This window comes from Scomber japonicus, chromosome 20 (genome assembly GCF_027409825.1).
Source record: "Scomber japonicus isolate fScoJap1 chromosome 20, fScoJap1.pri, whole genome shotgun sequence".
Lineage (NCBI taxonomy): Eukaryota > Metazoa > Chordata > Actinopteri > Scombriformes > Scombridae > Scomber > Scomber japonicus.
Genome location: NC_070597.1, coordinates 17,268,150 through 17,280,598, shown reverse-complemented (window position 1 = coordinate 17,280,598; position 12,449 = coordinate 17,268,150). Strand labels below are relative to the sequence as shown.

General features: G+C 38.2%; 1 protein-coding gene across 1 annotated transcript; it reads right to left on the bottom strand.

Moving 5' to 3' along the window:
• Positions 1-561: 561 nt before the first annotated feature.
• si:ch211-183d21.1 (uncharacterized) lies at positions 562-8,567 on the bottom strand. Its single transcript, XM_053341520.1, has 7 exons — positions 8,436-8,567; positions 8,096-8,291; positions 5,877-6,061; positions 5,601-5,696; positions 4,941-5,105; positions 3,048-3,141; positions 562-2,051 (listed from the first exon to the last, which is right to left on the bottom strand). The coding sequence occupies exons 1-7, from the start codon at positions 8,563-8,565 to the stop codon at positions 1,988-1,990; spliced, it is 930 nt and encodes a 309-aa protein (XP_053197495.1). The 5' UTR covers positions 8,566-8,567; the 3' UTR covers positions 562-1,987.
• Between the last annotated feature and the right edge of the window lie 3,882 nt (positions 8,568-12,449).

Genomic DNA, 12,449 nt, shown 5'->3' with positions numbered 1-12,449 from the left:
ATATTCACTTGATTTGACTCAGACCAGTGAAACCTTTTAAATCCATTTTTGCACAGATGGAGGACTGTAGAGTTTGTCTCCCATTGTAAGTGCGTTTTCATCTTTTAATGACGAGTATCAACAGAAATAATGAGCAAAACCTGTTTCAGTGCTCATATGGCTGTTGTTTTAAGTCTGTGAAAAACTTGAAGAACTTCTCATCTAAACAATTGTTCATAATGTGAGCTCAGTATTGTGTTGCTTCTTCAGGGCAGATAGAACTCGTGCTTGTCAATATTGCAATTGCCTTCTCCTTCTTTTTTTTGAAGAAAACGTACCATTTTACAAAAAAACCCTAAAAAGATATAGAACTTTACAATGAAAATCCAGATATACTGTACATGGACATTACATAACATAAATTCAAGGGGAAAAACATCACATCTGCTCACTTTGAAAGCTAAAAAAGCCTTGATTTTCATTGAGTCTGTTTTTCATCTTTACTCAATAGTTGAACTATAAAAGCAGTAATGTGCTATAAAATAAATATGATTTCATGGAATTCATTTTGCATGACAGAGATGATGTCTTAAGAAATGGCAATAGGCTACTGTGAAATTAGATCAGAGGATTATCAAGGTAATTAAAGCAAACAAACTGAACTCTGTGCACCTCATTAGATGAGTAAGCTTATATTACAGGGAGCATATCCAAGTATACGTATATGCTTATTTCATGGCACTTTTGTGTTGGCAAATTCATGATTTACTTTAAATTACACTTCAATTTAGAAACTATCTTCATTTTTGCTTTGAACCCACCTAGTTTCTGTGTTTCTACAATAAGTTATCACTTCGGATTGGTGATAAATGCCCCCTCCCCTGAGAAAACCAACATCATATTCATAGTATTTACACTTATGGCTGCAGCGGACATGGCTGTACTTTCCCTCTAACAAACGAGGAATCAGCTGACCAAGAAAACACGCACACATACGTCAAGGCACAGCAGAAGTTTCAGAGCCACTAAAAAAAAACACAAATGAAACATAAAACAGTATCAACATTAAGCGACCTCTCATTTCTAGAAACAAATACTCTTCATTTAAGAATGACTTTGTCTTCAACATCAGTCTCTCACATCTTTTTCTACATTTCAATCAGGAAAATGTAAACAGTTTGCTTTACGTACAGTAAGCATACAAAAGTGGTTACAGACGCTCATCACAAGTTAGCTAAAGACATTCACATTTAAAAAAAAAAAAAAAAAAAAAAAAAAAATCAATCAAGCCCTTTGAGTGACTAGAGTCTAAACTTGACTATTACAGCAAGTAGCAGGAAAACAAAGCAGGAAGTTGACCATTTTGATGAATAAATGTAAGCTTGACAAATATTATCTTGATTATAAAGCCTGTTATTAAAACACTGCAGTGCCAGTTGAGAATGTGATGAAGCAAATGTCATTAAATTGAGATAAATTCCTGCATAAATGAAAAAAACATTTTTCTTTTCAAATTTAAAAAGGCTTTTCCCACAGTTACATAAGCAAGTCAACAAAAATTCTGTTTAGGACTTTACTTTTATGTCAAGTATTATAAAAATCGTCCCTTTCATGTTCCTTTTCCTTTAAAAAGTAGTAACCAGCACTGTTCACAGGCAAAGGTTGTACGACCTTTAGAAAAATATGATTTTACCTGGATGTGAAATTTCACATCCCCTCACAGGCTGCCTGATTTCATGTCTTCAAGTGTCATTGGGGCCATGTAATCTCACAAGCCAGATGCAACAGCACTGTTAACAGACAACTACGACTCATTTTCATCAGTGATCTTTTGAAGACACGAAGAAGGACACTTGTGGTGACATTCATTTCAAAGCAACCACATAATCAGTGAAGTACAGGTCAAATTAACCTCTGATTACCCCCGTCTCTCTTTCTCTCTCTCTGCTGAAGTCCTCCCACGCACACGAGCACTTACAGATGCAAACATAGTAATTTGAAGCCTGGATTATAGATCTGACAGTCCCTCCGCGTGTTCACTCAGCTCCATGGTGTAATAGTCCAGAGGACGCCTAAGAATAGAAACAACAGCATTAACTAAACACTCAAGCAGTTTTTTTTCCTGGAAATCTACCGCTCCTAATGTAAGGAGAGCAGGTGTGTTCCTGAATGATTGCTTTTCCATTAAGAGTCCAGCTTCAAATCTGTTCTTGGGCCTCTGCTGTAAAACCAAGTAACAGAGACTGTTTCCCTCCAAATCTGCCTCTAATGTCAATTTCACTCAATTAAATAATATGTCATATTCAATGCTATTTAATAGCGCTGTGAAAAAAAAGGAAGGAAACTGTCAGATGCAAAAGAGGAATAATGTAATTTGCTCAACATGAGCATGAATACAGGCAATAAGTGGTCAGTAGAGTATTGTCACCGACCTGCTTGGAAAGCCTGTTTCCACAGTTTTATCATGGATTCCTGGGTACAGTGTGACCATTTAAACCATTATTTTTGTTTTCTTTAATGATTTTCTGTCACTTACATACTGTTACAATGTCAGATGTTTATGTTAAACATGGTTAAAGTTGTAAAAAATGAAATTGTTCAAAAGTCTTCTTACTAGAAGTAAAAGTAGAAGCTGTTCGAATCTTATCTTATCAACACACTCTCTTGCTCTCCCACCATAGATTAATAATAAGCAGTCTTAGGAGTGTCTCAGCTACAGTAAACAGGCAAATCCACTGCCTGTATGATAACAACCTCATCATATATAATTAGACATGGTTAGAGATTAGACATGTCAATATCTCATGACCAAAGAAACAAGATTCCTAACAATGGAGCTAAATGAGCATTGTCAACTCTCAATTACAAACATTATTTTTATGTAAATCCTATTTGCACAGTCACTGTGTAATCAGAAAAAAGAATTACAAGTCAAAAGATTAAACAAATGATAATGATCTGGCTTTGTAAGGGTTTTCTGTTGTTATGTGAAGAGGGAGTTTAAAATATCAGTGCAAGCATCTAGCACGTAATAGAGATGAAGGGAAAATAAAAACAAGAGTCCTTACCTCCTCCTGTAGAAATATGTGAACAGAGCAGCTCCTAGTCCCAGCAGCAGCAACACTGCTACTATGAGACCTATCTGTAGCCCCAGGGCAGATGCTAGGAGAGATAAAATCTCAGTTACATTTATTGAACAAGTAAATCAGTTGAAGAATACCCCAGCAGCCCTAACACCCTGATGAAAGTTTGAAATTGAAACAGATTGTTTGTCCTTTGGATTCTTGAAGCCCTTATAGACATTACATTAACAGCCTTGTTGTTTGAAAAAGGTTTTTTAAAAATGATCTTGACAGGATGCAGGACTCCAACGAAAAGGAGGGACTCTACAGATAACTTGCATATAGGGAAAATTCTGAGTTGTTCATCTAAAGGCTTAAATTACAAATGATATGCATGTGCAAAAATATGGCCACATTTCATTTTCACTTTGACTCATTTGTTACATGTTTCACCTCAAAACAGTAATAATATTCTACTATCATCTCATGTGATTGTGCATGCTGGCCTTTTGAGACCCAACTAATCAGTTAATCATTTAACAATTTTAATTAAGCTTGTTAACTCAGGATATAATTCCAGATGCATTATTTAAAACTATACTTGTTATTTATACATTGAAGCCACAGGAGTACCTACTACTCCTTGAGAAATCAGTTCTGTTTGATTGGGCAAAGCCAGTGGTTACCATGGTAACAGCTCGTGTGGTTTAATACAAGAGGTGCCATACTTAAGAAACACTACATATAGAGATCATTACAGAATGTAATGGCTATTCACCATAAATAAGTCAGTACATTTCATGTAGAATGAATGGATTGTGACTCAAGTCCTTCCAGGTTATTTTCACTCTGTTGCAGACTAACAACAGTGAGTAGAAAGCAGCTCAGTTTTTAGTCATGTCTACATGTACATTTTGTTTTCTCCCCATTGAACATTTTTCATGCCACTGCTCAGTAGTTAAGGTGGAATTTTTGGAGGTTTTATTTATGGTAATTATATCTGACAAATCGAGAGCTACCAGCTCTCAAATAATTCATTATTATTTAGTGCTTCAATGTGATGAATGACGGCTGGAGTCATAAAATAATCTGTTTCAACGTAGGACACTGGTCTTTGAACTATGGAATTCTTTTTTATATTGACATTTTTTCTGCTCTTTGATGTTTTGATGAAAGGACTAAAAAGACTTTTTTCTCTAAGAAATGACATCTTTGTGATAACTACTATTTTTGAAAATAGATTTGATAGAAATATAATTTTGTTCCTATTTGATTGCCCTTAAAAATGTTTTGAAGTTGACATAAATGCTACAAATACATGTTAGCATACATGTTAAATATGCAAAATGTACATATACATATACATGTAAATATGAAAAAATACTATACACTATAAAATACATTAGTTAAAGCCTAATAATCAGATAACAAAATAGGATACTTGTTTAAGAACAAATTAATCTATTCAAATAAATTTTGAGAGACTATTGTGTATGTTTTGTTGTATTATGTTGTATTATATACGTATAATGATGTTATTGTACAACCTGTAGTTTGCTCTACCTTGTTGAAGCATCTTATCACCTATACCTGGAGATACACAGTGATGATGTCTCTACCTGGGGCGCACACACGTTCTAACTACACAGACTTGGGATACGATGGTAATGATGATAATATGCCACTCTGATCAAAATCCAATTCCTTATCTATTTATCCAGACAACATATCTAGATACAATTTTTAGACCTGCTGTATACTCTCTGACATCATTTGACACATCTTGGAGAAAACTCATTACCAAAGGTTTTTTTAATCTATTTTCCCTTTAAAGTGATAAAAAAATATGCTGTGACAGCCAGGTGCTGCATTTTAAGAGTCAAAGGACTGTTTGCTAACCTGTGCTGGTGTAACGGTCAGTGGTAGGAGCGGAGCAGACGTCTCCCTGAGCAGGTGGAGTGTTCATGTGGGATGTCTGGATGATGAGGGCCTTCTGATGGTCCGACAGTGCCTGGATGTTCCCCCACACTCGCAGCCACCCGGACACGCAAGAGAAGTTAGCCCCTTGAACACGAACAGATTTCAATTAGACTATTGCTGAAAACAGGAAATAGGAGTTGGCTGTATGAATTATGTTTATTTACAGGAGTCTATCGCTTACTGATTTCCTTACGTGAACAGGTGGAAATGGTTGCAGGTGCTGTATTTCTCACTTCCTGAATCACTACATTATTGCTCTAGTGAAGTGCTGCTCTATAATCAGCCTGCTATAATGAGGTTTGTTTTCATAAATAAGATACACCTTCCAACACCACTACACTCCCAGTAACAATAAACTTGCACTTAGATGTAATGGCGTGTCTCAGAAACACTGTTCCTTTTCCCTACCTCACTACAACTCCATGGTAACAGTGACCTGTGTCGCTGTATTGATTATCAGGAGTCCAGACCCTCTGACTGTTTCTCTGAAATACTATGACTGAACAAACACTCTTTTCTAGGCTCAGCTATGAGGCAATCATCTCTGAGTTCAGTTCATAGTGGGTGAATCTATCTCACCTTGGAGATATAAGGCAGATATACCACAGTGACACTTCTGCTCCAGGTAGTTGGCCACGTCAGCGACCCTTTTCCCCTGGATTAGACCACTGCAGTCTGAAGCAAAGGGAGATGAAGCTATGAGCAGACCCTAAAATATGACCACTACAGCTTGACAGGAATTGACATGCAAAGTTAGAAATGTTTTTGTTGTACACATAGTGGCTTTATGTATAAGAGCCGCATTTTATTCAGTTTCATCATAAATTAATTTAGCTCTGTACATTTTAGACTTACCTGCTGACCCCTCCTGCCAGTCATTGGATAGGGGTCCGAGGCACAGGTCAATTTGACTTGAGAAGGCGGAGCTCGGGCAGACGTTGGTGCTGTGGGGCGTAGGGGAAGAGCTTGTCCAGGAGGAGGGGCTCCTCACTTCACAGCATGAACAACGGCTGAGTGAGACAGGACCATCTTCCACCGACCTGCACATTTAACAATTACAGGTATACAGTAGTACTAAGGAAGATATGGTTTTAAAAAAACACACATCTACCAATCAGTTTAACTGCAATAGTTTAGTTGTAACATTACATCACTGGTTTATGATTAAAGTCTTGCTCTCGTAAAAAGTGATTTACTTGATTTCCTTTAAATATCTGTCTTGTAACTCTATCACATTATTCAATGCTGCAATGCTTTATGTAAACAGAACATTTGGGGCCTGTATCATAAACTCTGTCTGAAGAAGCAGAAGTTAGAGTGTCTTTAATTTCTGTACTGTGACAGATCCCAGTGAAACAGAATATTTGACTAGTGCATATTTGCAAGAGGGATTTAAATCAAATCCTTCACATTTGATTGGACCACTAAAATAGTGGGCGAGGCTTAAATAGTTGAATCAGCTACAAATGACTGTTGGCTCCCTCATCTGTTAGATCAAGGGAAGGGAGAGGGAGAGATGAATAATCCCTAGACACATTGTTTTGACAAGACACAAAGTTTTTGCACACTGATATCCAAACACACATCTCTTCCTATTCCTCTCAACATTACTCTGTTAGCTACTATGACTCACCAATGATGAAGTGCAGTTTTATATGACGGGTGTGCCTGGATGAATTTTGGTAAACACCACTAATGCAGGATGAATCATCGAACATTTGAAACCGGTTTAGAGGAAAAGAGAAGTCGGGGATTTTGATGTAAAAACAGTCTCATACTGATTTTTTGGCATATATTTGGAATTCAACAAGAGATAAATGAACACAGGGACACAGGATTAAATTAGGGAAAACGTGTCATTTATAAGGTTTATTACCAAATTGTCTGATATGGTCGATTTTTGCGTGATTTAATTGGAAACGTTTAGTTTTGCTCTGGATAAAAGCAAGCCTGAAATGATTCACATCTTTCTACTTTTCTCTCTCAAGTTCTTGTCTTTGCATCACTTTCTTTGTTGATTTAAATTATATAATAAAATAATTAAATAATGAATTCTCTTACAGTGGCTTTTGTGGGCTCATTGTTTTCCTTTAAATAATTTGAAATCTACACTCGCGTTTTAGATTCCAATTCTTTATCTTCAAGTATTGAGGTATCAAATTTCCATTGCTGAACTGGTTAGGGGGCTTTTACATTATACACTGCAGTAGTAAGGTGATTGGTGTTCCATAGATAGTCCATGAAAGCAAGACAAACCTATAATTTGGGCCTGTAACTGATATTTTCTGAAGCTGGGAAGGAACACCTTGCTGAACCTATCATTTCCAAGGTGCTACTTCTCACTATGCAGCTATAGACCTATATTCTGATATATGTGCTCATTTAAATTTCTGCAATCATCATCCTGTTGACTCTATAAAGAAATACATGTTCAGAAAACTGCCTTGTGCTGCCCCGAGCTAGAGTGATGGAATATGAGCTGCTGTAAATAGGCTACACCTGTTTTGACACTGATTCACGCTGCATTCATTCATTATCGCTAAGCACACATTATGCAATGTGTAAACCTGATCAATCACTGTCATCTGCTGAGTTGGGTCTAATAGGTCCTGACTCATTAAATATGTGAGATATGGTGAGTGAACTTGCTATTTTTTTCATGAAGGTTTCTACAGTCTTATGTAATTCAAGTGTTGATTTCTTATGTTTTCCATGGAGGCAGCTGACCTGAGAGATATCCTAAAATCCTATGAAAAGATTCCAGTGTAATATGCCTTTATTACTGCAGGGAAAGCTCAGCTGTATTCCATTTAGTTGTGAAAAAGACCTCTTAACATGTGACACACTGTCAATAACTGTGTTCATTTCAACTACCTGCTCTACTGTTAGAGGCTCTTATAACGTAGCATGCTGCTAATTCTGTCTAAACATTGTGTTAAAGTGAGCTAAGTATGATAAAAATGAAAAACCTGAGCATGAAACAAAAGTTCTTAGTTTGTAGCTTTGCCCCAGTTAACATTAGATAACAACATTCAAACATATAAAAGTTTTCTGTGATTCATGCTGTTGTGTACCTGAGAGCTGGAATCACTTGTCTCCCTCTGGTGGTGGACAGAGAGGACAGCAGCTGTTGGTTGTCACTAAACACCAGTACGTCTCTGAGACTGGAGTTGGTCAGAGCAGTGCCGGCTCTACAGACACTGAACAGGTCATAGCACAGAACTACTGCTCCTCGTACTGGCACTGTGGAGCCCTCGGGGAAAGTCTGATCTATGCAGTAGAGAGAAGAGGTGAAGCAACATAGAGGAAGATGGAGAGAGTGGGTACAAAATATGAAAGAGATGATAGGAAATCTTTCGTTTTATTGTTAACAGTAGTCCTCCCTCTGACAACAAGTTCCCCCACTGCCCTCACCTGCTCCAGTAACATTTCCAACGATGTAAAATCCATCCTGATCAATAGATCCGGTCAAAGGAAGCGCGATGACGGTTCCACTGCGCTCCTGCTGAAACACAGTGAGCACCAGGCCCTGCAGAGCCGTCATGGGGGGTCCTTGTAGCTCCACAAAGGCCCTCTGCTGGCTGTGATTGGTCCAGTGGGCACTAGCCACCTCACTGATGACCACACCCTCAGGGGCTGGAGGAGGTCGGGGACAGCTGTTCTCCCTCAGAGGGGTGGGTGGAGACACCTGTAGTTATTGATGCATGTTTAAAATGATCTTTGGTATAGGAGTACATCACAAGCTGCATTTGGTTAATCGGTTGACCAAAGCACCTTACCGAACATTTGATTAAAGTTATTTGTATTCATTATACATTGAAGTTTGGGTCAGCATTTGTGCCCTTTGTTTTCCACAATGGTGTAATTCTGTCATTTTTCTGAGCTAATAAACCATACATTTCTGTTGAATTTCTGTTTGCCCCCTGAACCCTTTGTACTCACTGAGAAAGCAGACAGGTCCTGTGGGTAAAGTCCTCTACAGCGACTGAGGGACTCATCACCCGGCAGAACCTCTGGATCCTCCAGCAGAGGCAGCTGTCCTGGTGTCAGAGCTTTACTCAGCTCCTGCGCCTCCTTATCTGATCCTCTCTGACGGTACACGACTGCATCCAGCAGGCCTCTAGTGGGGATCCCTCTTTGTGCAGCTGATGGTGGACCGAAGGGGCTGCGATACAGAGCTACAGCGTCCGGTCCATTCTGGATGGTGTTGGGAGGAAGGCGAAGTGACGGAGCTGGCACCAACCGATCACTGCCCAGAAGAAAGTAGCCTTTGGAAGTGGTGAAGTGTCCGCTAAGGCTGATCTCCCTGTAGGGTTTGTTGTTGTGTGCACTGAACAGCAAGATCCATATGCCCTGCAGGGAGACACGGCGTCCTGATGGGTGCCACAGCTCAATGTATTCACCGTCCTCAGCTGCGCCAGGTGTGTCAGTGTTCAGCTCATTGATCAGGAAGTCGCTGTTCCCCCAGGGTGGGAGATGTGGCGGAGCATCTGTACCTCCTGGGTTAACTGAAACATAAAAGGAAGATATTTATTAGGGGTTGTTAAACGATTTGTTCAACTTTTCATTTGTACACCTCAAATGTTCTGTGGATTTAACAAATGACATATAACTTGTTGGTGAGCTTTGCAGGCACTGATAGGCAGATTTTGTTACTTTTGAACAGACCTAAGATAGATGTTCCCCTTGACTCTAATCTTTATGCTAATTTAAAATAATTTACGTCATCCTCCTTGGGAGCCACCTGGTGGAGAGTCATCAACAAAGATGAAGAAATATTTTGTCATTCATTTCAGATGCCCAAATCTACTTTGAAAGGTCTGTCTGCTATCCAGTGACACTGGATTACACCAGACAGACTGTAGAGGAAAACTATTGGGAGGTTGACACATATTTTGGGACCCTGCAGTTCATTTGTGCGTAAGAATCATAAATGAATACAAATATTACATATATCACATGTAACCATCATAATATGATCTACACATAGATACAACACATACTGTAACTGGGATATTAGGCTATGTGCTCGGGTGTGTTCTAAACTCAAGTCCTGGGGTAGTGCTAATGATGACACTCACTGTGCACATGCTCAGTTAGATTGTCTTCTTGCCCTCAAAAAAGGAGCCAAATCTGCAGCACTCAGGAAAATGTATCTACAAAAGTGTGTTTTTGAGGTAAAAATTTGGATTTTTCTATCTTTTTTTGGATACTGTCATGAGATCAAATATCTAAGAATTACTTAAATTACTGAATTCGCTGTTTTGTAAGCTAAAAATAGAAATGGTTAACGTGTCTAGTCAGCAGTCAAGCTCTATAGCATGAAGGAGAAACATGACCGGTGACACAGGGACAACGCCTTGTCACAACTGTCCCTGTGTCATGCAGTGTTCTCACTTTATGATGCACAAAAGCTAACCTTGACTAGCATAACATCAGCTAACCAAATAACATCACCACAGCTAGCCAAACGGGAATGGTGAAATGTGATTGGTTGATGCTTCACTGTGTCTTAATACTTATTATTACTAGCTTAGGCTGGCTTATTTGTACACACGCAGTGACAAGTGTCAGATGTCAGAAGCATAACTCCATGTTGCTGGCTTCCTTTGACAATGAATTGCAGCCTTGCAGCCGGTAGTATGAATGCCCTCACAAGCCATGTTTGAAATGTCAAACATTTCTTTTAGTTGAATATATATCTTTAAAAACCTAAATGCCCATATAAACTAGATTATATGCTTGTTTTAATTATAGAGATGATAATAAGTTGCATGATAATAGTCAGTGTAAACACTTGTTTGCTTACAGCATGCCAAATATCAGAAAGAGGAAGACAGACAGACCACAAAGTCTCCCCACCCATGTTCTGTTGGCTGGTTAACATTTTTTCAGGACATGTTCTGTTCATGTTTGTCAAACACAAAGAATGTGTAGTGAAATGCAAATGTGGTCTAATGTGGACTACCAAGCCCCCCACCCCAATCCCCCTTACCCTTTTGTTGTTTGTTGTATTTCAGCCATGCCGTGTGCTGTTACAGGTATTCTGTTCTAATTATATGTTATGTTTGTGCTCCATAAGCCGTTATCTATGTGATCTTGTTCTGAGTCATGTTAAATTAAATGAAAAGGAATGATCACCCCTCGCATGTTTGAACTTTTTTGAGAAAGCATGTTATATGAAATATAGACAGTTCTTGCTTTACAATTTGAGTTTTTTTTAAATGTAATATGAAAGAGGTAACCATTATCTTAATTTTAACTAATTAACAATACCAGTAATATTTACCCTTTTGGATATTGTTGATTAATTATTTATTTCTTAATTATGTAGCCTTGTAGACATGTCACAACCGTCCCTGGCATGTGTTACAACTGTCTCTGTACACTGGGACGGTTGTAACATTGGAGTCACTGTCTTTAGATGCATTTTGCAACCTGAATATATTTCTTAAAAGCACTTTCATACATTGTTTCTGTGGTTGACACATTTAAGTTTTTTATATAGCAAATTGGCTGTTCCAGTGTAAACAGTTTCTGATTTATTGGGAAAATTGCTAAAAGTGTTACAACCGTACCTGGTCTCCCCTAGTCAGTAGGGTTAGCAAAAGATAGTCAAAAGATCTGCAACCTGAAATCAAACTAAAAGGATGTAAACTTTAGTACTTTGTTCATTCTGAGGTTGAAGAGTGCCTATTTAACATTGTTCAGACCCTCATTGACAGCTACTTTCTATGGACATTGTAAAATTCATTATAGGCAACAATGCTTTTTCTTCATGCAGAGCTATTCAGCTGTGCAATCTATCTAAACTTCTTCATTACATTTAATGCAGGCCTAACTTGCACTGTAAGATATATAGAAGAAAAAATAGAATTAAAATAAATGAAAGTCTTATAACTGCTGATCCTATCTTTACTGCGTTGTAGTTTTGTCCACCTCAGCCTGCTCTAGTGCTGCAGTAGCACTCCTTTACCACAGCCTGCAGCGCAATCATTTTATTGCAAATGTGAGGGGAAATTACAGTGAATGAATATGAAAGATTATTTGGGCGCAGCAGTGCGAGTGACTCTGAGTCACATCCATGTGAATACTGAAAGTAACTTGATGACAAGGACAAAATGAAACTGAGCTGTTGTGAGGTTTATGTGCTCTGTACTTAAAAAGAGATCATATGTGAGGTAAGAACCTCCACTCTGTAACCCTATAGCACTGTCTTTTTGTTGTTTCCACAACAGCAGAGTGATACTTCTTAAACAATCCAGCCAATAGTCAACTTGAAGAGTCCTCCTAGTTAATGTTTAATCTGTATCATATCATAATTTAAGATAAAAACTTCAGGTTCAAGAGAAATAATGTGTGTCAAATTCAGCCTTTTATTTCAGTGTGTCAGTGATACATATTCAATCAATATTTACAGTAGGTTAG